The following is a 26,000-nucleotide window of genomic DNA, read 5'->3' on the forward strand; positions in this document are numbered from 1 at the left end:
TTTTATCAAGGGGCATGTTTATGGAATGATGCTATATTGGAACAGTTAATTGGCAAAGTTGCTGTCTTGGGTCAGTTAGGTTTTCCAATAATTAAATTATTCTAAATTCCTCTTTCTTTGTTTGTGTTTGAACCAAAGGGTTTAAACAAATTCTGTTTTGCTGAAAACTGAGTAGTATATATCACACCTGGAACACGCATTTCACATCCACCTTTCAAATAAGAAAATGTTAGGGACTGGGCGACCTTCTTATAATATTTTGACAGGGTCTAGCCTGGTCTGTCACAATGATAACAGCAACTTTTAAAGAAGAGAGGGGCAATATTTGAAGAAAACATGACTGTGAACAATCTCACTGAACATGAGCACCAGGAAGAAAGTGGGATCAGCACTTTAGTGAGAATAGAGTCGAGTGAACAGAGGTGGGTCACATGGACAAGAAAAGCTCGGAGAGTGCATGAGGGGAGAAACGAGAGAAAGACGCGAGTTCAGAGCTAGGGACAGGAGGACATTTAATGGAGGTTTGTTCATGAGACCTATTGGAAGGGAGAGAAGTGGCAGAGACTGCTGATGGGATTAGTTTAATCTTATTTCCCTGCACAGAGAGATCACTGAACAGGGAGCACAGATTTAAGTCATTGATGGAAGGATTTAAGCACAGTTGAGGAGTAATCTTTTCACTGAGGGATTTTCTGACAGAAGAGGCCTTTTCTGGAGTATGGCTGCACTTGCCAAAGAGGCATTGAGGATGTTTTTGGTTTTTCCTTAATGTGGGGATCCTCTATCAGTCTGTAGGCTGTTCCTCACTTTGGGAAACGACCCACTTTTCTCCATTTGTTTCACTTCTCCTGACACCAGGAAATTTGCCACATTTCACAGCTTCAGGAATCCAGAAACAAAGACAACCTGTAGCTCTGACTAGTTACCACTTTAAACCAAAACAAACTTTCAGGCTGCTTATTTACAGAGGCAATAGCATTCTGTACAAAATCTTGGGAAATTAGAAATTTATTCTTATACAATTACAGTCATAGAGTAACGGAAATTGGCCCTTCAGTCCAACTCATTCATGTTGACCAGCTTTCCTAAATAAATCCCATTTGCCAGCATTTAGCCCATATCTCTCGAAAGTTTCCTATTCATATATCCATCCAATGCCTTTTAAATGTTGTAATTGTACCAGCCTTCACCACTTCCTCTAGCAGCTCATTCCATACCCACACCTCTGCATGAAAAGGTTGTCCCTTAGATCCCTTTTAGATTTTTCCCGTCTCACCTTAAACCTATGCCCTCCAGTTCTGAACTCCTCCATCGAGGTAAAAAGACATTGTCTATTTACACCATCCATGCCCCTCATGATTTTATAAACCTCTGTAAGCTCATCCCTTAGCCTTTAACACTCCTTTGAAACATTATTTTATTTTCAGTCATTGCTGCGTTAGTGCATTTATCCCTGAGACTTAATCATTAAGATGGACACCCACATGCAGTACTGAAGGAGTGTGCACTGTCAGAGGTACCCTTTTCTCAAATTGGTGAAATCACAGCCCCATCTGCCCTTTGCAGGTGAATGTAAAATACCCCACAACTCTACGCTGCAGAAGAATCGGGGGTTAGCGCAGGTATCCTGGGCAATATGCATTCCACAATCCGTGTCATGAAAAGTGACCATCTGATCATTATCACTGTGTTGTTTGTGCGAGCTTGCTCTACACAAATTGGTTGCCATATTTTCTCCATCACGATACTTTCAAAAGCATTTCATAGACAGTAGAGAACTGATTAATGTATGAGTTATGGAAAATAAATGCAAATTTTTCTGGGGGGGGAAGGAGGAATGTTCTGCTTCCTGTGAAATGGAAATTACTGACCCATTATTATCAAACCATTCCACAGTAACAATGACCAATATAGTGTGACAGGGCTCTTAATCTCAGATCCTGAGTGTTTCAGCGAACAGGAACACTTCATGCTGACTCAGTCATCACACTCAGGATAGTTGTCCTCCTGTACAGCAGAATACTAACATTCCACATGATGTTAAGCAAACACCTGTTTTCTCCTCCGCATTTGACCCTCCCCTTCCTTTCCCTAAGTACCCCTATTCCCCCACATCAAGCTCAATCATCACCACCCCACCACCAAAAATATGGCCATCTCCCCCTCTTACCCTGTCTAGTCCTCACCTCCTTGATCACTGAGTCAGCTCTCCCTGAGGACAGGGCCCCCTCATTCCACATCCCTACATCTGCTCTCCATGAGGCCTTGGCCCTACCCTCCAGGCATCTCTGAAAGCTGCATAAATCATAAAGCAGATTCCTGAACAGCAGCCCTCATGACAAGGGTCGATGGGGAGGCGGGGCAGCATGGCAGCACAATGTGCGTGCAGGGGCAGAATTGAGTGCTGAGGGAGGGTCACAGCAGAATACTAACATTCCACATGATGTTAAGCAAACACCTGTTTTCTCCTCCGCATTTGACCCTCCCCTTCCTTTCCCTAAGTATCCCTATTCCCCCACATCAAGCTCAATCATCACCACCCCCCCACCAAAAATATGGCCATCTCCCCCTCTTACCCTGTCTAGTCCTCATCTCCTTGATCACTGAGTCAGCTCTCCCTGAGGACAGGGCCCCCTCATTCCACATCCCCACATCTGCTCTCCATGAGGCCTTGCCCTACCCTCCGGGCATCTCTGAAAGCTACATAAATCATACAGCAGATTCCTGAACAGCAGCCCTCATGACAAGGGTCGATGGGGAGGCGGGGCAGCATGGCAGCGTGATGTGCATGCAGGGGCAGAATAGAGTGCTGAGGGAGGGTCTAGTTGCATGAGGTGACCATGTGTCAACTCATATTCACTCCAAGTTAAAGAATGGCAGCTTCTGGAAAGTGTTTGCAAAACATGTCAATTTATGGACAGGAGCAGCATGTCACTGTCGAGACTGTTCATCTGGAGGAGGAAAGGTGTCAGCAGGGCCCAGCATCGAGGAGTGGGCACGATGGAAATGTCTGACCGTGGGATTCAAACAGGGGAGGCTGCTGCTGAGGAGACAGGGCTCACCCAGTCTGGATTGCCCTCCCTACATTGACGACTCAGTACCTCAGCCACGAACCAATGCAGCATTTTGTCCCACGTGGTGAACAAACTTCTTCTGGATCTCTGTGAAATACTCTGAAGGAAGGATCAAAGTGACCAGCCAACTACACTCCATGGTGGTCAGCAGTGGGTTTTTGAGCAGCTCTCCAAGGCTGTGGACTTGTACCTGGAAAGATCGTGACCAGCCAAGTTGGCACCTTTGCCTCTAGCCCCTGCCAGCTTGCCAGGCAGGGCACTTCAGTCCTGAGTCAGATTACACAGGTGTAGAGATGACATAATGCCTTAGCTGCAGTGGCATTGAGTTCACATGCCATTGATTGACCAGGAATCCGAACATTTTCTCGAGTTGATTTTGTGGACAATTTGCAGGAAACACTCTTTGACACTTGGTGGTTTCACACAAAAGCAAATCAACTGGACGTTAAATGAATGTCATGATACATTGCAGTTCCAAAGTGTAGGGACAACACTGATATACTCCAGTCCCAATGAAAAAGGCAGCACTGACACACTCCATTCCGAAGTACAATACAGGTCTGTTCAGTTATTGGATCCTCTCAGTGCCTCAAAATGAACACGCATAGTTTCCTGCATAAGTTATAAATGCCTTTGTGTTTTATTCATAACTGGAAAGTCCAAAATATGTCAAAATTCCAATGTTTTGATTGATTTTTTTCTCTGCAAACCATGTGATCAAGAACCTTTATTTGTACTTATTGATGATTTTTATGAATAAACAGTAATTTTGAAAAAAATATTAAAGTTTCTAGCACATTTGTAGCCGTTATAAAGAATGTGAGTGGTTTCATTTCATGATAAGGAATGCCTGATTTTTGAAATTAGATTGAAGCTGTAATGAGGAATGTCAAAATTTCCACTGTATTTTCAGTAGTTTTGTAAGGACATGTGTTTTTAGTTATGCTGTACTTACAGATAATTTTTGAGATTAAAAAGATTACATTAATACTTTAAAGGAAACCCAGCCTTTCTCATTTGATTCTTGGTTACATCATGTCTTTAATTAAAATTCAACCAAGGATCATACATTACTTTTACAATCATCTGTTTTGTGTCTGTCCACTATTTAATGCAGTAAGTTGCTAAATTCATGCCATGAATACAGAATCCAAAATGGCTGCTTCAGTCACATCATGTTAAAATAGCTTCCTTGACATTGTAAGTTATTAACGTGAATGCAATAACAAAAGTGTCAAATTCAAACAAAAAGTAACTATCCCCGGTCCGCCTATATGTCACAACAGAAGTTTGGTTTCTCTGATATTCCAGGAGCTTGGATAACTCTGTGAGAGCTTTATTACAGAACTCACACCAATGTGGTCTCAGTACATTGATGAACCAGGAGATTGGTGGAATGGAAGAATTTCTTTCCTGTTGTAAATTCTGTGGTGTTCCAGGAGGATCCAAAGCATCGCAAAAACTTTTCCAAAAACCTTGCCCTTGAACAGTTACTTCCCGACATAGATCCTCTATTGAAGAGCAAGTATGATGGCCTCCAGAATGATTTGTCATAAATCTTGCGTGTGAACAAGACTATGAGCAGTTTTGGTCCCATTATTGAAAAAAGATATAATTTCATTGGAGTTCAGAAAAGTTTCACTTGGGTGATCCCTGTTATGGAGGGATTGTCTTATGAGGAAAGGCTGAACATGTTGGAACTCCACTCACTGGAGTTTAGAAGAATCAGAGGTGATCTCATTGAAACATATAGGATTCTCAAGGGGTTTGACAAGCTGAATGTTGAGAGGATATTTTCCCTCATGGGAGAATCAAGAACCAGAAGGCCTAGCCTCAGAATTAATGGGTGTCAATTTAAGGTTGAAGTGAAGAGGAATTTCTTTTCTTGGAGGGTTATGAGCCTTTGGAACTCCTTGCCACAGAGACCTGTCGGGCGGGGGGATGGGCAGAGTCCTTGTGTCTGCTGAAGGCAGAGAGAGACAGAATCTTGATCAGTTGGGGAATCAAGAGTTATGGGGAAAACACAGGGAAGTGCAAGTGGGAAATGTCAGATCAACCATAATCCTATTGAATGATGGAGCAGACGTGAAGGGCGAAGCGGCCTCCACCTGTTCCTATTTCTTATGGTTTTGAGCCCTGTTGGCAATTGATCATACACCTCAACTCTTGTCTTCCATATTGCTGTCCTTGGGTTACAGGTTGAACATGAGAAACTTTTTTTGTCCATTGAGAGATTTTATCAGCCTCTCGGGCCCACTCAACACCTCAGACTTGAACTGTGGGACCGAGTCAGTGGTTCATGAGGCTCGATGCATAATTGAAGCTCTCACAACATTTGCAGCCACTCACACGTCTTCCCAACCTCCCCCTGGCCGATCACCCATAGCCAAACCTTCATACATGTTGGTTGTGGTGGAAGGCTCGAAACCACTGACCAGTTTCAGATCTGATGATATGTCAAAGCTCTCCTAACCGACCGATTCCAGATGACGCTTTCACAGCTCATCCTTCTCTTTTCGCAGTGTTTATCCTGTCTGCCTTCTCGGTTTGAAAGCTCTGATGATGAAGAATGCTATTCCCACACTGGAAATTCCTGTCAAACATTTACCAGGGGAACTGTGACAGCAGCTGCAATAAGTGAGGTTTTATTCAGATGGGACAGTGACAAGTTTAAATCCCCACCTGATCTGCTGCTCAAAGTCACCTCCATTTCCCAGTCAGTTTCCCAAGTTTCTGGAAACTCATGTTGCTCCAGAAATATTTGGATTGACTGTGAGAGACGTCAATCAGAGAGCCCACCCACTCTGCCCATTGTCTCCTCTTCCTCTTCCAGAGCTGGTTCACTTCCTATAGGGACTGAAAACCCAGTGAGGAGATGGTGAGTGAAGGAGCAGCTTTTATACAAATTGTATCCCATAATATCCACACCAATCTTCAGGCAGTCTGACTATCCTGTGGGCAGTCAGGGGTGGAAATGTCCCTTATGCTGTGTGAGAAGATCCAGCTGAGAGAGCTGTTTACTCGGTGCTTTGTGCTGAACTGTGTGACTGGAGCTGTGTGTTGGATATTGAGTGTGTTTATTGGAAGCATTTCCCTTTGATTTCCAGGCTGAGGTTTGTTGATGGTACATTCCTGAATATGAGAAGGTGGAATTATCTGGGAGGTGCGGAATATCTGAGAACTCTCACAGATTTCCTGTTGTTGAATTCTATGTGTTGGGAGCTGGTTGTTATCCTGCGGACTGTTCATGGTCAGTTCTGTCTGCATTTTGGGATCTGTGTGGTCTTTTCAAATCGGTCCAAGACCCCATCTCTGTGACCATTCAGAAAATGGAAGAAACAAAGTCTTGCATACATTGAGACACTTTCATGAACACAGGTCTCCGAAAGCTCTTTGGAGCCAATGATATGCTTTTGTGTGTGGAATTGTTATGGGAAATGTGGCAGCCAGTGTGTGGACAGCAAGCTCCCACAGTCAGCAATGTGATATTTCCGATCATGTCTTTTTTTCTGGTGGCGTTCATTGAGCCAGACATAGGATCCCACAGAAGCCAAGACTTTTAAAGTGAATTCAAACATTCCACTTTTTAAGAAGGATTTTAGAGATGAACCACATCCGTGGTAGGGAAACTATTAGAGAAAATTCAGATGGAGTGAATTACTACCCACTTGGAAAGACATGGGTTAATTAGAGATAGTTAACATGGCTTTTTATAAAGAGGTTATGGCTAACCTCAATGTCATATTCTCTGGATTACTCCTGGTGCCATTTGCCAGTGAGTTTTCAAGTTGGAAACCAGGACAGATGAATGCCTGGCTCAGGAGCTGGTGCAAGGTAGAGGGTTTTAGATTCCTAAATCACTTGGACCATTTTGTGGGAAGGTGGGACATGTACAGATGGGATAGTCTGTGCCTGAACCAGATTGGGACCGACACCCTTGCAGGTTGGTTCACTAGTGCTGTTGGAAAGGAGTATAAACTAGTCAGACAGGGGACGGGCCCAGAATATTGATGAAACAGAGAGACATCATGCTACAGCAAAGAAAACAAGTGAGTTCAGCAATGTTGAGTGTTAAACAAGCAAGGCTGGATAGTCATTAACGTAAGACTGTAATACGTCTGATTGATGAGTTAATGGTGTGGATTGTAACATGCAAGTATGATGTTGTTGCCATCAAAGAAACATGACTGAGGGGAGGGCTGGACTGGGAACTTAGCATTTGAGAGTATAGGATCATTAGGTGAGACAGAGGAGTGTGTAAAAAGGGTGGTGGTATAGCACTATTAGTTCGGGATTAGTTACTGCAATAAGGAGAGATGATATCTTGGAATGATCCTCAAATGAAGCTTTGTCGTTAGAACTAGGAATGTTCAGGGGGCAGATACTTTACTGGGAGTGTATAAAGGGTCCCAAAGAGCCCTTTATACACTCCCACTGTAGAAAATAGAAGAGCACATATGTAAGCCATTCAAAGAGGTGTTTAAGAGTAATAATTGGTGAATTATGCAAGGGAAGTTCAATGTTCCCAACATAAATTGGGAGTGTCGTAGAAAATCATGAAACATATATGGCAAGTTTTTTGAATGCAGAGGGGCCAAATAGGGGCATTTCTGTGCTGGATCTCGTTCTGGGGAGAGAAGCCGAACAAGTGTTCGATGTGGCAGTGGGGGAATGTGGAGGTAATAGCAACCACAAAACGATATGGTTCAAATTTGCTTTGGACAAGGAAAAAGACGGCCTGCAAAAAAAGACTGTGGATTTGGGGAAGGTAGATCTTTATTAAAATAAAGTAAGATCTGGCCACAATAGGCTGGGGACAGCTTCTTACGAGAAGGTCTGCAGCAGAGTAATGGGGAATATTCAAAAAGGAGCTGGGGAGAGTGCAGGTCCAACATGTACCCTTTAGGGGAAATGTAGGAGCAATATGTTCAGATAACTCTTTGACAATTCAAGGGTGGACAAGAAACAAGTGCCTATTTTAACAAGTCTTAAGGGAGCAATTCAGTTGTGGCCCTCCAGGAATATAGCAAGTGCAAGAAGGAACTTATCATAGCATCAGAAGAGCAAATATGTGGCATGAAAAGCTTGTGAATAGGATTAGGGCGCATCCTAAGATACTTTATGAACATGTTAAAGGGATAGGGTTAACCAGAGAAAGTGCAGGGCCCTAGAAATCAAGGTAGAAACCTGGATGTGAAGCCACAGGATATGAAGTGAATACTTGTCTTCAGTGCTCACTCTGGAAAAAGAGAAGGTACAGAATTAAGGAAAAGGTACTGAGGAACCTGCGCAGTTGGACATAGGAATTCGGAAGGTACTGGAGGCTCTTTCAGACTTAATGTCAGACAAATCACCTGGCCTGGATGAATTGCATCCCAGGCTGCTTTGGGAGGTGAGGCAGGATTTTTTTAAAAAATTAGATTAGATTAGATTACTTACAGTGTGGAAACAGGCCCTTCGGCCCAACAAGTCCACACCGACCCGCAACCCACCCATACCCCTACATTTACCCCTTACCTAACACTACGGGCAATTTAGCATGGCCAAATCACCTGACCTGCACATCTTTGGACTGTGGGAGGAAACCGGAGCACCCGGAGGAAACCCACGCAGACACGGGAAGAACGTGCAAACTCCACACAGTCAGTCGCCTGAGGCAGGAATTGAACCCGGATCTCTGTTGCTGTGAGGCAGCAGTGCTAACCACTGTGCCACCGTGCCGCCCAATAAATTTTTACAATTCTTGTCTGGCCAGGGGAGAGTGCCAGAGGACTGGAGGGCGGCAAATGTCGTTCCATGTTTTAAGAGAGGAGATAGAAATGAATCAGGAAAGACCAATGAGTTTGCCATCAGTGGTTGGGAAAGTATTGGAGAAAATAGTGAAGGAGCAAATTAATGTCTATTTGGAGGCTATGCTTTGTTGTTGGCTCATTCCTGAATATGAGAAGGTGAGGAGTCATTATCTAGGAGGTGCAAAGTGTCTGAGGATTCTTACTGATTTCTTATTATTGAGATCTCTGTGGTTTGGGGACTGGTTATCATCCTGGAGACTGGGATTAGTCAGTTCTATATGTAGGTATTGGGACTTGATTATTATTCTGGGACACTGATATTTTCAGACCAAGGGGCTGTTTCCTCAATGGAACTGCAATGCTGAGGGTGTGTTGCCTTGTTTGGTAGCAGTACATAGATACACGGGTCTATCTATAATCTCAAGTATATCCCATTACTTAGTGGATCATGGAGGTGTATCTGTGATTGATCTTCATACTCTGTCCTTTCTCTGTCGCTTCAAACCTTTAGGGGAAAAAAGTCTCAGACTGAATATTAACAATTAATCTCCCATTGATAATAGTTTGTGGAATTGAGTCCAATCTTCTGCAACTCTTAAAGTTACAGGGTGTTTTGGCTTTTCACTCCTGAAATGTCTGCCTCTAATTTTTAGCAAAGCCCTTATCCCATACTCCCTGGGGTGGAGGAATCCAGAACTAGAGGACATAGGTTTAGCGTGAGAGGGGAAAGATTTAAAAGAAACCTAAGGGGCAACTTTCTCACGCAGAGGCTGGTGCATGTATGGAATGAGCTGCCAGAGGAAGTGGTGGAGGTTGATACAATTACAACATTTAAAAGGCACCTGGATGGGGATTTGAATAGGAAGGGTTTAGACGGATATGCGCCTTGTGTTGGCAAATGGGACTAGATTAATTTAGGATATCTGGTCGGCATGGATGAGTTGGACCGAAGGGTCTGTTTCCGTGCTGTACATTTCTAAGACTCTATGAGTCCATGACAGTGAAAACAGTTTAATAACTTCAATGCTTTGAACAGATCAATCATTAATTTCTAATAACTCTGAGGAATATAACCCAAGTTTGATCTCTCCTACTAAATTAACCCTTGCAATCCAGGGTTTATTGCACTAAACCTTCACTGCACTCCTTCCATGAGGCTTTTCCTTGTATTATTGGATTTTGTAGTGGTTGTGTGGGACTGGAGTCATATAGAGCTGTACAACATGGAAACAGACCCTTCTGTCCAACTCGTCCATGCTGACCAGCTATCCTAAATTAATGTTGTCCCATTTGCCAGCATTTAGCCCATATCCCTCTTAAATCCTTCCTACTCAGGTACCCAACCAGATGCCTTTTAAATGTTGTAATTAAACCAGCCTCCATCACTTCCTCTGGCCTTCCATACTTGTACAAGACCCTGTGTAAAAAGTTTGTCCTTTTTGAATCTTTCCCCTCTCATCTTAAACCTCTAGTTTTAGACTCCCCTACCCTGGGGAAATGACTTTGGTTGTTCACTCTATTCATGCGTCTCATAATTTTAAAAACCTGTATAAGGTCACCCCTCAGCCTCTGATGCTCCCATGAGAACAGCCCCAGCTTATTCAGCCTCTCCCTGTAGCTCAAAATCTCCAACCCTGGCAACATGGTTGTAAATCATGACTGAATCCTTTCAAGTTGGGCAACATCCTTCCTATTAGCAGGGAGACCAGCATTGAATGCAGTATTCCAAACTTCCCTAACCAATGTTCTGTGCATCCACAACACAACCTCCAAACACCAATATTGTACAATTGACCAATAAGTTTAACACCTAGACGTTTACACGGTGCTTCATGCTGAACTGTTTGCCTGGAGCTGTGTGTTGATATTGAGTGTGTTTATTGGAAGCATTTCCCTTCTGATTTCCATGCTGAGTTTTGTTGATAGTTAATTCCTGAATATGAGAAGGTGAGGTGTAATTACCTGGGAGGTGAAGAGTGTCTAAGGATTCTAACTGATTTCCTAACGTTGACTTCTGTGTGTGTTGGGAGTGAGTTATTATCTTGTGAACTGGAAATGAAAGACGTCGATGCTCAGCCTCACTCATGCTAGGCTAGTCTATGATAGGGTGTGATTCTATGAAGGATTGTCCATTATTATCCCTGGGTCTCACTGTCATTTCCCGATATTGGTCAGCATCAGGCACATCTGGTTCAGGATGAGTGCAAAATCCAATTATAGGAGAGACCAGCAATGCCCTGTCTCAGTTCATCTGCTGTTGAACCCCTCACTCAACTATTCCAATGCTTTTCTGGCTGCTATCACATTTTGCTCTGTGAACCTGACCTCCCCTCAAACTCTGCTGCCCAGATTCCAACTGACACCAAGACCCGTTCCCAACCACCCCATACACACCCAATTGGCTCCTGGTCAAGCAAGATTTTGATTTTAAAAGTCTCATCCTTTTTTGTGAAACCCTCCATGCTTTGACAGTCTTTGTAATATCCAAAACAATGCTGCCATTGTACCTGAATACACATTTATTGAAATATCTTTTAATGCCTATTTTAATAATCTTAACCTGTAGACCTCAATCTTTACCAAAAGCCTGGGCTTAGATTTGGTAGTTTTGTCCACTGCTGTGGCTGATACCTAAGCTTGGAATATGCTCCGTTTTGTCCTTGGTTGTTTTCTGAATGTTGCTTGTGTTTTCAAATTTCACCCCAAGTCCTTTAACTCCCTCCACAACTCCCCCCAACCTTTCTGTAACCTCTTCAGAAATAAAAGGACTAACTTTCATTTTGGTTGAACCCTTCATAAGCACCTGATGTCCTAATGCACTTTGTCGCCAGCGAAGTTCTGTTGAAGTGTGCTAGCTGTTGTAATGGAGGAAATCTGGCAGCCAGTGTGTGTAAGACAAGATCCTAAGAACAGCAGGTGATAGTGACCAGATGGTATGTTTTTATTGATGTTGGTTGAAATATTGTTACAGATTGCGGAGAGTTTGATAAATTTTAAAACCGATTTCAATTCCCACTGACCAACTTAAAGACATTGCAGAGATTTCAACTTTTAAAACCTTTAATCATACAAACAAATACAAATCAACATTTACTGAGCAAGAAACCATCAGAACTGCTGATGCTGAATATCAGAAACAAAAGCATAAATTACTGAACAATGTAGGTCTGGCAGCATCTATGGAGAGAAAGCTGAGTTTCAGGTCCACTGACCCTTCTTCAGTACTGATGACAGCGAGGAAAAGGTTGATATTTATGCAGAGGAAGGGGTGGGGGAAGCAGGAGGAATAAATGATAGGTGGAGATAGAGCCATTGACTAAGCAGTACCCTAGTTGGCAACTGTTACACTGCACTACAGAAAGGGTACAGCCCTTTAACATTTGACATGACTGAACATCCACATCACTGTTATACTTTATGGTGTCAGAAGTCGCATGACACTAGGTTATCGTCCACCAGGTCATTGATGAAGCAGCTGAAGGTATTTGGGCCGAGGACACTACCCAGAGGATCTCTTGCAGAGATGTCCTGGATCTGAGATGACTGACCTCCAACAACCATAACCATCTTCTTAGTGACAGATAAGACTCTAATTGTTGGGAGTTTGTTCCGATCGATTTCAGTTTTGCTAGGGTTCCTTGATGCCACTCTTGGTCGAATGCAGCCTTGATGTCAAGGATTGTCATTCTCACCTCACCTCTGGCAATACTGACCATAATATGGTTACGTTTGCAATAGCAATAGCCAGGGATAAGTATGTACCATAGGGAGAGAGGTATAACTGGGGGAAAGGCAAATTTGATGCATAGGATGGGGCAGGGGATGCACACACTTGAAATGTGGAGCTCATTCAAGGAACAGATACTGCGGGTACTTGATAAGTATATACCTATCAGTCAGGGAGGTAGTTGTCAAGAGAAGGAGCCATGGTTTACTAAAGAAGTTGAATCTCTTGTCAAGAGGAAGAGGAAGAATGAGAGGATGAGGTGTGAAGGCTCGGATGAAAGTTATAAGTTAGCCAGAAACGATGTAAAGAGAGGGCTAAGAGGAGCCAGGAAGGAATGTGAAAAGTTGTTGGCAGATAGGACCAAGGAAGACCCTAAGGTCTTCTATAGATGTATCAGGAATAAAAGAATGACTCGAGTAAGGTTTGGGCAAATCAAAGATAGTTGTGCAAAGTTGTGTGTGGAATCTGGGAACCTTTCATCAGTATTCACATTGGAAAAGGGCAATGTTAGTGAGAACACGGAGATACAGACTACAAGATTAGATGGGATTGAGATTGACAAAGAGGAGGTTTTAGCAATTTAGGAAGATCTGAAAATAGATGGGACCCCTGGGCTAGATGATATTTATCCTTGGATTCTCTAGGAAGGAAGGGAGGAGATTGCAGAGCCTTTGGCTTCGAGCTTTATATCGCCATTGTGCCAGAAAACTGTAGGATAGCAAATGTTGTTCCCTTGTTGAAGGAGGGACAACCCTGGTAATTATAGACCAGTGAGCCTTACTTCGGTTGTGGATAAGGTGTTGGAAAAGGTTATAAGAGGTAGGATTATTACTCATCTGGAAAGGAATAATTTGATTAGGGATAGTCCACACGGTTTAGTGAAGGGTAGGCCATGCCTCACTAATCTTATTGAGTTCTTCTAGAAGGTGACAAAACAGGTGGATGAAGGTAAAGCAGTTAATGTGATGGATATGGACTTCAGCAAGGTGTTTGATAAGGTTCCACATGGGAGGCTATTGCACAAAATATGGAGTTTAGGGAATGAAGGTGATTTTGCGGAATGGATCAGAAATTGGCTAGCTGAAAGAATACAGAGGGTGGTGATTGATGGGAAATGTTCATCTGGAGCTCAATTATCAGTGCTGCAAGGATCTGTATAGGGGCCACTGCTGTTTGTCATTTTTATAAATGATCTGGATGTGGGCTTAGAAGGATGGGTCACTAAATGTGCGGCTGAGACTAAAGTAGGTAGAGTTGTGGATAATGCCGAAAGATGTTGTGGGTCCCAGAGGGACATAGATAAGGTGCAGAGCGGCTGAGAAGTGGTAAATGGACTTTAATGTGGAAAAGTATGAGGTTGAAATGTGTTGCTGGAGAAGCGCAGCAGGTCAGGCAGCATCTAGGGAACAGGAGAATCGACGTTTCGGGCATTAGCCCTTCTTCAGGAATGAGGAAAGTTTGTCCAGCAGGCTAAGATAAAAGATAGGGAGGAGGGACTTGGGGGAGGGGCGTCGGAAATGTGATAGGTGGAAAAAGGTCAAGGTGATTTCTAAATGAGCCTACCATGGGGAACCATATCAAATACCTTGCTAAAGTCCTTACTATCACATTTCCGACGCCCCTCCCCCAAGTCCCTCCTCCCTATCTTTTATCTTAGCCTGCTGGACAAACTTTCCTCATTCCTGAAGAAGGGCTAATGCCCAAAACGTCGATTCTCCTGTTCCCTAGATGCTGCCTGACCTGCTGCGCTTCTCCAGCAACACATTTCCATCTCTGATCTCCAGCATCTGCAGACCTCATTTTCTCTTCAAAAGTATGAGGTTGTTCACTTTGGAAGAAATAACAGCAATGCAAAGTACTGAGCTAATGGTAAAATTCTTGACAGTGTAGCTGAACAGAGAGAGCTTAGTGTCCAGGTGCATAAATCCCTGAAAGTTGCCATCCAGGTTGATAGGGTTGTTAAGAAGGCATATGGTGTGTTGGCGTTTATTGGTTGGGAGATTGAGTTTTGGAGCCATAAGGTCACGCTTCAGCTGTACAAGACACTGATAAAGCAGGACCTGGGGGACTGCATGCAGTTCTGGTCACTGCATTATAGGAGGGATGTGGAAGCTTTGGAAAGGGTTCAGAGGAGATTTACTGGGATGTTGCCTGGTATGGAAGGGAGGTCTTATGAGGAAAGGCTGAGGGAACTGAGGCTGTTTTTGTTGGAGAGAAGATTGGGAGGTGACTTAGTCGAGACATAAAAGACAATCAGAGGGATAGATAGGTGGACAGTGAGCGCCTTTTTCCTGGATGGTGAAGGCTAACAAGAGGGGACATAGGTACAAATTGAGTTGTGATAGATTTTCGACAGATATTAGGGGTAGTTTCTTGACTCAGAGAGAAGTAGGGGTGTGGAACGGCCTGCCTGCAGCAGTACTAGACTTGCCAATGTTAAGGGCATTTAAATGGGCATTTGACAAGCATATAGATAATATTGGAACGGTGTAGGTTAGATGGGCATCAGATTATTTTCACAGGTCGGCGTAACATCAAGGGCTAAAGGGCCGGTACTGCACTGTAAAGTTCTATGTTCTGGAATTCAGCTCTTCTGTCCACGTTTGAACCAAGGCTGTAATGAGGTAGGGAGATTAATTGCCCTGGTGGAACCCAACTGGGCATCACTGAACAGTTTGTTGCTGAGCAGATGCTGCTTGATAGCACTGTTGACGACACCTTCCATCACTTTACTGATGATCAAGAGTAGACTGATGGGATGATTGTTGGCTGGGTTGGACTTTTCCTGCTTTTTATGTGCAGACATACCCTGGGCAATTTGCCACGTTTTTGGGCGGGTGCCAGTGTTGTAATTGTTGTCCTGGAGCAGTTGAACTAGGGGAGCAGCAAGTTCTGGAGCACAAGTGTTCAGTATGATGTTAGGGTGTGTAACCCTTGCAGTATCCAGCGTCTCCAACAGTTTCTTGATATCACATGGAGTGAATTGAATTGGCTGAAAACTGGTAATGCTGGGGACCACTGAAGGAGGCCAAGAATGATCATCTACTGGCGTTGTCTGGCTGAAGATTGCTGGAAAAGCTTCCGCCTTACCTTGTGCCCTGATGTGCTGGGCTCTTCCATCATTAAGGATGGGGATACTTGTGGAGTTTCCTCCTCCTGCAAGTTGTTACATCATCCACCACCATTCCCAACTGGACATGGCAGGACTGTAGAACTTAGATCTGGCCCTTTGGTTGTGGGCTCGCTTGGCTGTGTCTGTCACTTGCTGCTTATGCTGTCTGGTAGCTTCTCCAGGTTGACTCCTCATCTTCAGGTATGCCCGGTGCTGCGCCTGGCATACCCTCCCACACTCTCCATTGAACCAGGGTTGATCCCCTAGCTTGATGGTAATGTTTGAGTTGGGGATATCCTGGGCCATGAGGTTGTAGATTATGCTGGAGTACAATTCTATTGCTGTTGATTTTCCACGGCGCCTCTTGGCTGCTCAGTCTTGAGCTGCTAGTGCTGTTGGAAATCTGTCCCATTAAACATGGTGATAGTGCCACATGAATGGGCAACTGTCTGTGTGGATTTTGCACATTCTCCCTGTGTCTGCGTGGGTTTCCTCTGGGTACTCCGGTTTCTTCCCACACTTCAAAGATGTCCAGGTTTGGTGAATTGGCCATGCTAAGTTTCCCATAATGTTCACGTGTGTGTAAGTTAGGTGCATTAGTCAGGGGTAAATGGAGGGTAATTGGGTATGGGAATCACTCTTAGGAAGGTTGGTGTGGGCTTGTTGGGCTGAAGGGCCTGTTTGCACACTGTAAGGATTCTATCGATTCTATAAAAAATGATGGAGGTTATTCTCAATGTAAAGGTAGGATTTTGTCTCCACAAGGATTGTGCAGTGGTAGCTATTACCAATACTGTCACGACAGATGCATGTGCAGCTGGCAGATTGGTGAGGATGAGGTCAAGTATGTTTTCCCCTCATGTTGGTTCCCACTTGGCCTATTGCAGACCCAGTTTAGCAACTATGTCCTTTAGGACCTGACCAGCTTGATCAGTGTTACTGCTACTGAGCTACTCTTGGTGTGAATATTGAAATATGCCATCCAGAGTACATTTTCTGCCCTTGTCATTCTCAGTGCTTCCTCTCAGAGTTGTTCAATATGGAGGCGTACTGATTCATAAGCTGAGGGAGGATGGTATGTGGTAATCAGCAATAGGTTTCCTTGCCCATGTTTAACCTGAATCCACAAGACTTCATGGGTCCAGAACCAATGTTGAGGACTCCCAGGGTAACTCCTGAAGAACTGTGTACAAACTATGCAGCCTAAAATCTATGCGATACTGTTTCTCACAGGCTTGTGTTACATTCACTAGATTCAGACATGGACTTGAATGCATCACCTCCTGCTACTGCTGATGGCTCGCTGCACCTCATGTACACCCAGCTTTTGGATCAATCCAAAGTCTACTTCCCTAGTGATGGTAAAGTACTCCTTCATCAATGGGGATGTGAGTGATAGTTTCTCATGGAGCCCTGATACTCCATGGAGTCACTAGTAAGGACTTTTCACCTGCCAATAGAATGAGACATTCCCAGGGATAGTGGTTCAGGAGCCTGGGATGTTTCCAGATTGACATAATTCAGTATGTATCCCTGCTATTTGACCAGTCTGTGGGCAACTCTACTTCACTTAAGGACTTGTCCTCCAATCTTGCTAAGAGAGATTTTTCTGGGCTGAAGTCAGCTTCATTTCTTTCTTGTCAAATACCCGGGCTGTCCATATCTCTCTGATTTTTCTCTTATTATTGGATTTTATAGGTTGTTTAATCATTGTTTGCTTAATCACCTCAGAGGGTATTTCAGAATCAACCATGTTTTTTGGGACTGGAGTCACATGTAGACCAGACCAGGCAGTTGGAGCAGGTTCCTTTCCCTGAAGGACAACATCTATGTTTTTACGATCACCGGGGAGTTTTCATCTTTTTATTTTGAATAATTTGCATAAATTTAGCACAATTTGTTAAATGCCAAGATTTATTAACTTCACCTCCACAACATGGTTGAAGTGAAGAGGAGAGATGCCTTTAAGGGAAAGCGAGGTAAATACATGAGGAAGAATGGAACAGAAGGATCTGCTGATAGTGTCAGGTGAAGAGGGATGAGAGGAAGTGTGTACAACAGCAGGCATCAATTGGGCCAAATGGCCTGTTTCCCAATGTAATTTACTATATGTAAATTTCTGTGCTTGGATTTGAATTATCAGTCTCTGGATTTGTAATCCAGCACCTGAATTTCTATCCAGCTGCCACACCTGAAGATACATTTATTGAAATGTCTTATGCCTTCTTTAAATATTTCACCTGAAGGCCTTAGTCTTTTCCAAAAGCCTGGGGCTGCATTTAGTAGTTTTGCCCAGTGCTGTAGCTGAGAGCTGAATTTGGGGTGTGCAATCTGAGTGAGTGCAGTGTATCCAATTTCCGACAATAAACCAGATTCCTTAAATCAGCTACACTGAAGGAATATGTTTCTGTTTGCCCATTGTGTTTTTAGAATATCGAATACTGAACACAGAACAGTACAAGACTGGAACAGGACCTGTAGCCCACCATGTCTGGATCCAAAATGATGTCATACTTTTTTTTTCATATTTTATTTACAAACCCCATCTGCACATGGTCCATATCCCTTTATTCTCAACCTGTTTGTGTGTCTGTTTAGCTGCTTCTTGAATGTTGCTATTCTATCTGCTTCTATCAATTCCCCCGTAGCACAGTCCAGGCTTTTCTGAAATAATTTCGGAAATCAAGGAAGAGATTTCTAAATCTCTACTTAATTCATATTTCTCTTGAATTTCTTTTTATGATAAATGCATGCACTAAGGGTACGAATACTCCTCATTGGCATGGCTTAAGCTCAGAGTGAGTTGACAGCCCATTTTCCACATATCCGACTGCATTTTCCATTGCATCCACAGTCTTTGGGAAGATGGGGATCTCTGTGGAGGAAAGAAAGTAGTCACATTGTCTGCTCCTGGTCACTATCTAGTGTCCTTTTAGGATACAGAGGAAGGCTGACAGTTGAATGAAGTAAAATGACTCATATTTGATTTCCCATAGTCCCTTCAGCAAAAGAGGACAGGAAGTTAGGTTTTAGATTTTTTTTTAGATTACCTACAATATGGAAACAGGACATTTGGCCCAACAAATCTACACTGACCCTCCAAAGAGTAACCCACCCAGACCCATTCCCTCACCCTATATTTACCACTGACTAAGGCACCTAACGCAATTTAGTGTGGCCAATTCACCTGGCCTGCACATCTTTGGGCTGTGGGAGGAAACCAGACCACCCATGGGAAACCCACACAGACATGGGGAGAATGTGCAAAATCCACACAGACAGTCGCCCGAGGCAGGAATTAAACCCAGGTCCCTGGCGCTGTGAGGCAGCAGTGCTAACCACTGAGCCACCATGCCACCTGGTGAAAGCTGAATTTTTCCTTTTCCTGTTTCACAGAAGGACTACATCATACTACATCGGAGAATACAGAGAGGATAGACACCACAGATAGATCCTGACCATCACCCAAAGAACAACTACACAACTATGGAAAGACTTTCAGATACTTCACAGTATTGCTCAACACAGAGAAAGTTGTGCAGCGAAACCATCATCTGGGTCAGGGGACATTTCATCAGATCTGAAACTGATAGTGCTGTGAAGTGTTCCATCAGAACCAACCTTTCTGAAGCTTCAGCTCTGCTGATCAGTCAGATTGAATCTGGAAAAAAATCTGAGTATTTCCAAGTGTGGTGAGAGCTTCAGTTATGCATTGAGCCTCTTGAAGCACTGACTCATTCTTGCAGGTGAGAGATTGTTCCAGTGTGAGGTATGTGAGAAAGCTTCTTCGGTCTTCATGGATACAAATTTACAAGTGTGAACACAAGACCAGCATAATGGAAGAGAAAGCCTTCAAGTGTGAGGTGTGCAGTAGAGCCTTTGCACATGCATCAACGCTGGTGAATCACAGACGCATTCACACTGGTGAGAAACCATTCATGTGTGAGGTGTGTAATCAGGGGTTTGCACAGTCCTCAGGCCTGGTGAAACATCGGCGCATTCACACAGGGGAGAAACCATTCATGTGTAACGTGTGCGACAAATCATTCTCACAGTCATCAAATCTCCGTGTGCACCAACACATTCACACCGGCGAGAAACCGTTCATGTGTAAGGTGTGCAACAAGTCATTCTCTCGGTCATCGCCCTTCCTCATACATCAATACATTCACACTGGAGAGAAACCATTGACGTGCCAGGTGTGTGACAAATCATTTTCGTCTTCCTCGGATCTACGCATACATCGACGCAGTCACACAGGGGAGAAGCCATTCACATGTGAGGTGTGCAAGAAAGCATTCTCATCATCATCGGATCTCCGCAAGCACCAACGGGTTCACAGTGGACTGAAAACCTTTATCTGTGAGCTCTGTGACAAATCCTTCTTGGAATCGTCGAACCTTCGCAAACACCAACGAATCCACAGGGGGGAGAAACCATTCAATTGTAAGGTTTGTGACAAATCATTCTCGCAGTCATCGAATCTCCTGGTCCATCAGAGGATTCATACAGGAGTGTAACGCTTCATGTGGGAGATGTGAAATCCAGTATTTTGGATGTTATTGAATCTTCTCTGTCAGTAAGGGGATCCACAGAGGGAGTAACGCTTTCTCTGTGAGGTTTGTACAGAATGTCTGATCGTGCTGTTGACCTTTCTGGGGTATCACAGGAAAAGCACAGGGGAGAAACTGTTGAATTGTGACATTTGTGGAAAAATACTTCCACTCATTCTTCCAATTTCTTGAAGTGACAATGGATCCATGCTGATGAGAAACTATTTCAGTGAAAGTGTGTGACAAGACGCTCACAGTCAGTGTAATCCCTGGTCTACCAGTGCGCTCAGGGATGGGAGAAACCATGTTTGTGTGAGCTCTGTAATGAATATTTCATTTCAGGAGCTTCTGGGGCATTTTTGAATGTACTCTAGGATCTACCTAACTAAGTTCTTGCCCAAATCGTTATCGGTATGTTTACCTGTGCACAATCTCACTGTGCAGGGTGTTCAGTGGGACTGGGGCACAGAACAAGAAGCAGCTTTCACTCCCATCAAACAACTAGTGATGACATCACCGGTGCTGAGGGATTATGATATAACAATGGAGTCACCCTGCAGTGTGATGTCAGTGAAACAGGACTTGGAGTAACCCCCACCCAGTGAGGACAACCCGTTGTGTTTGTATCCAGATAGAGAAAGAGAGTTTGTGTATTGGCTTTGAGTGTGGGCATTTCAACTCGTGCTGGTTTGGGAGAGAGGCAGTGATTGTGCAGTCTGAACACAAGCCATTTCAAAGCATTTTCTTCTCAAACCATTTCTGTCTGCTTCAAAGCATTTGAACAGGACTTTACTTTGTTTTGTTTGATAGTCAAGTCCAAGAAAGCAAGCTCTGCAGAGATGTTGTCACCTCAATTGCACTCAGTGAAAGCAATTGAGCAAATCTTTTGTTTAACCACTGTCATCGAGGTACAACCCGAGAGGTTGCTCCTGTCCAGAATATACTGCTGAGGCAGATCAGTTGAGCATCCAGAAGACAGGCGAATACTCGGCACTTAGATGGGAAATCAGCAAGGAGTTCACGTTGATAATGATAAGCCTGTGGTTCAGTAGCTGGAGCAGGCATGAGTATAGGGGAAGCATCAGCCACTTATCTCCATTGGTTGTGTTACAGTCTGACGCCGACAGAATAAATTCTACAGCCTGGGTTCAGCAGACAATTCTGATCCCAGCACCGGATAGTCAGTGATGCACACTAATGTTTTCCAGTTTATCACCTGGACTGATTCATGTTTGTGGTAGAATATGTGTTTTTGGCGGTGGGGAAAGAGCCCTTTCAAAGTATTGAAACTTCCCAGGCTTTGTGCAGAAGAGAATGTTTGAGATGAAATGTGAATATCACCTCATGTTCTGCACTGAAATAAAATGACTTGCCTTGCCTTTTATATCATGACCAATTTAAGGTGTTCTGGAAGGGACCCTTTACAAACATTACAAATAAGATATACAGTGAGATTAATGAGATGTTCCACAGTCATGTGGTGAGCTAACATTTTTCTATGGATAGAAAAAGAAAGTGCTAGTCCTTGAGACCATTTGAAATACGAGCAGAGATTAGTCTTTTAGCCACTTGAATTGGCTTCAATAAGATCATTCCTTGCCTTTCCCTGTAAATCTTAATTCCCTTACTGATCATAGAATCTGCCTCTCTCAGCCTCAAATATGCACAAGGACTCTGCCCCACAGCTCTCTGTGGCAATGAAATACAACACTCCGAGATGAAATTCATGCTTAACTCAGTGCATATATTTAGCGCCTTTCATAACCACTGGATCTGTCAAAAGTTTCTTTCAGCCAATGGTGTACTTTGGCAGTCAAGTCACTTTCGAAATTCCTGTCCAGGACAGACTCCTTTTTTTCCTTTCTTCATGGGCTGTAGATATTCTTGAAAAGGAAATATTTATTTCGAAGTTAATTTATCTTCAACCACCTCAGAGGTCAGTTACACTCGACTGCATGTTGGTCAGAACAGGTTAAGATGGAAAATTTCCATGCCACAAAGATATCAGTGAATGAGATGCCTTTTCACTGTTCTCAGTGCACTTATTACTGTGACGAGCTTTGTATTCCAGATGTATTCATTGAATTCTAATTTGACTAGCTGCTGTGATAGGATTTTAGCCCATATCACCTGAGTATGAACCTGGCTGTTTGACCCACGACACCACCTGGTCCACTAATTCTCGTTTAAAGAGAAAGAGGCTCCAGTACCTGGATATGACCTCTGAATGGACCATCATCAAATGAGGTGCTGTCAATCTTCTGTACTGTGTTGGTGTTAGCAGTGGAGCAGTGGATGCCCCTGATCCAGTGCTCGACAACAGCAGTTGCTGTTGCTATGGTACCAATATGCTCAGCCACCTCAGAGCCAGCTGGTGTCAGGGAATGAGTCTCCCAGTTTAAGAGGCCTCTGCCCGATTAGTCCAGGCACCTTACTGAACGTTGTTGAGCGGGAGGGCAGAGATTAGTTCAGGAGGGTATTAAACAGCCTTTACAGCATCAAGTCCTCTCTCCTCGAGATTTTCTTGTTCAGAATGGAGATGGAGATGGTCAGGGTCAGAAAGGGGAAACAGCAGGAGGAGGGGCTCCCTATTCAGTGACAGTGTCGGGCTGGGATACTTGCCCAAATAAAAAAGGTTTAGAAGGATCCGGACCAAACGCAGGCACATGGGGCGAGTTCAGTTTAGGATATCTGCTCAGCATGGACGAGTTGGACCGAAGGCTGTGTTTCCATGCTGTGTTCTGTATTGCTCTAAATCCTGAAGTGCTGAAGTGATGCCCTTGTGAGAGGCTGTTGCTCATGGCGCTTCTTCAGAAAGTGCGACTTAACAGTTTGGCAGGTGATTTCCAGCTTCATCCAAGTCATTGCCAGGTAGTGACTCAACCCCTTCCCGCTGTCAACCTTCTGAATAGCGCAGAGCAACTTCTGCAGCTCCACCTTGAACCTCCGACGAGGAGCAGCAGCAACATCAACAATTCCTATTGGACCGAAGGCTGTGTTTCCATGCTGTGTTCCAGCATTGGGTTATTCAGATTAGATTCTGAGTCATTGACAGATCAGATTGGGTAAGGATGTGAAATTACTCCTGCCCTAAAGGATATGTGTGAACCAGTTGTATTTTTCATGATAGATTAAAGGTCACCATCACTGGAAGAAACTTTATTTAATGAAATGAACTCAAATTTTATCTCACCTGTCTCAATTTTGAAGTCCCGTTCTCTGGACGTAAAGCCAGAAATATAACCACAAGACCATCACACTGTAGATTGCTACACTGGGTTAAAAGTCTAGGGAATTAAAGGATGTGATATCTGGCCCCTTTAAAGGAGAAGCATTAGAACACTGCTTTCCAAAACTGCAGTGACACTGACACTGCAGTCAACAGCTTCCAGGTCAACAAGGAATGTTGCGGAAGTATCTGCTAGTCCTGAGCAGGAATGGAGATGTTTGGAAGCCAGGATCGAGACTCTGTTCAGATGGTGTCTGCAAAGTGGAAAGGCAATCGCCTGTAATCCACGCATTTATTAGGAGCAGACTGAACTCCTGAATGAAAGATGAATTTCCCAGAAAGATTTCCAATAACTTATATATTAATCTGAGTGGATATTACATCCCATTCTTCAGCTCCTCTCTGAATTTGGTCTGGGTTGCTGTAAATACACATGTTGATCCAAGCAATCAAATGCAGGAGCATAAAGCTGATAGTGTCTGTGTGATGTATGGGGGCCATTGAAACCTGATGAATAATAAGTTTAGAGCTCAATATAGTATGAAATGATTACATATGCCAGCCATAATAATAGGCAGTATGTAAAGTGAAGAGTAAAGTGATGGATTTTCTGTTTCTCCATCTCTGGAACATTGTGATCCATATTCTTCCTTCACCTCAGCTTTGTGCGGATTCCGCCACCTGTTAGAATTTGTCTCATAGTCAGACTGTTGAGCAACAAGATCAGGAATTTTTGAATCAGAAGGGTAAATAGTGGTCAACCTAGCTAAATTCTACCCGTGCAATGAGAGTACAATCCTCGACTTTCACATCACAGCCCCAGGCTATTTTGTCAATAATAATGATTAGGTCAAATACAAAGCAGAAGGGAGGGTTTTTCAAGTAGAACAGAGACAGAAATCTCCAGTCACCACAGGTGCTGTTTTTCCTGAAATATCTGACCCTCAACCTTTGGCAGCATATTGTACCAAAACAACCAAAAGGGAAAGTGACAATTAGAGTCACAAAGTTGTACAGCAAACAGACCTTTCAGTCCAACTCGTCCATTCTGACCAGATATTCTAAATTAATCAGCTTTTGGCCCATATCCCTACAGACTGTTCCTATTCATATACCTGTCCAGATGCCTTTTAAACGTCATAATTGTGCCAGCTTCCACCACTTCCTCTGGCAGTTCGTTCCATGCATGCACACTCTGTGCGTGAAAAAGTTGCCACTTTGGCCTCTTTTAAATCTTTCCGCTCTCACCTTAAACCTCTACCAGTTAGTTTTGGATTCCCCTATCCTGAGAAAAAAAGACCTTGGCTATTCATTCTATCCATTCTCCTCATGATTTCATAAACCTTTGTAAGGTTTATGAAACCCCTCACTGTCCAACACTCCAGAGAAAATAGCCCAGCCTATTCAATCTCTCCCGAAAGCTCGAAACATTCCAATTCCAGCTTCATCCTTGTAAATCTTTCTTGAACCCTTTCAAGTTTAATAACATCTTTCCTATAGCAAGGAGACCAGAACTAAACACAGTATTCCAAAGGTGGCTGAACCAATGTCCTGTATATCTGTAACATGCTATCCCAACTTCTATTTCAATGCACTGACCAATGAAGATAAGCATACCAGACATAGAATCTTAGAATTCCTACAGTGTGGAAATAGCCCTTCGGCCCAACAGGTCCACACCAACCTTCTGAAGAGTAACCCACCCAGACCCTTTCCCCTACTGTATTATCCTATATTTACTCATGACTAGTGCACCTAACCTACACATCCCTGAACACTATGGCATTTTAGCATGACCAATTCTAAACGGCATGTCTTTGGATTGTGGGAAGAAACTGGAGCACCTGGAGGAAACCTACGTATACAAGGGGAGAATGTGCAAACTCTGCACAGGCTGGACTCAAACCTGGGTCGCTGTTTCTGTGAGGCAGCAGTGCTAACTGCCACCCCACATCTTAGTCAGTACTCTGTCTCCTTCCTACTCCACTTTCAAGAAAGTATGAATCTGGACTCCAAGGTTTCTTTGTTCAGCAACAATCCCCATGATCCTACCATTAAGTGCACAAGTCCTGCTCTGATTTTCCTTATCAAAATGCAATACCTCACACTTATCTAAATTAAACTCCATCTGCCACACCTCGTCCCATTGGCCCATCTGATCAAGGTTCCATTGCATTCTGAGATAATTTTCTTAATTATCCCCGTGTCAATTTTGGTGTCATCTGCAAACTTACTAACCATACCTTCTATATTCCCATCCAAATCATTTCTATAAATGACAAAAAACAGTGGACCCAGCACTGATCCTTGCACACAGCAGTGGTCACAGCCTCCAGTCTGCAAAACAATCTTCCACCACCACCCTATGTCTCCACCTTCAAGCCAAATATGTATCCAAATGCCTACCCTCCCTGCATCCCATACAGAACCTTGTCAACACCTTGCCTAGGTCCGTATAGACGATGTCCAATGTGTTACCTTAATCAATCTTCTTTGTTACTTGTGCAAAAAAT

At 43.6% G+C, this 26,000-nt stretch overlaps 2 protein-coding genes across 5 annotated transcripts in view; one reads left to right on the forward strand and one right to left on the reverse strand.

Annotated features, from left to right (window-relative positions):
* The window catches only part of LOC122541644 (zinc finger protein 271-like), a 27,793-nt gene extending 22,146 nt beyond the window's left edge, over positions 1-5,647 (reverse strand). The window contains exon 1 of the mRNA XM_043678574.1: positions 5,510-5,647. The gene's annotated coding sequence lies outside the window, so the exon portion shown is untranslated. The remainder of the gene's footprint in view (positions 1-5,509) is intronic.
* A 265-nt stretch (positions 5,648-5,912) lies between these two features.
* Positions 5,913-26,000, forward strand: part of LOC122541639 (zinc finger protein 271-like) — a 23,518-nt gene continuing 3,430 nt past the window's right edge. Inside the window, exons 1-2 of one of the 4 annotated variants that reach the window (XM_043678568.1) lie at positions 5,913-5,952; positions 19,102-20,156. In XM_043678568.1, coding sequence (XP_043534503.1) covers positions 19,542-20,156 — 615 coding nt within the window. In that variant the 5' untranslated portion in view covers positions 5,913-5,952; positions 19,102-19,541. Of the gene's footprint in view, positions 5,953-6,095; positions 6,238-7,104; positions 7,124-19,101; positions 20,590-26,000 lie in introns of those variants that run through there. The other 3 variants (XM_043678564.1, XM_043678566.1, XM_043678567.1) reach the window with 3 other exon arrangements.

This window comes from Chiloscyllium plagiosum, chromosome 37, assembly GCF_004010195.1.
Source record: "Chiloscyllium plagiosum isolate BGI_BamShark_2017 chromosome 37, ASM401019v2, whole genome shotgun sequence".
In the NCBI taxonomy this organism is placed as follows: Eukaryota; Metazoa; Chordata; class Chondrichthyes; order Orectolobiformes; family Hemiscylliidae; genus Chiloscyllium; species Chiloscyllium plagiosum.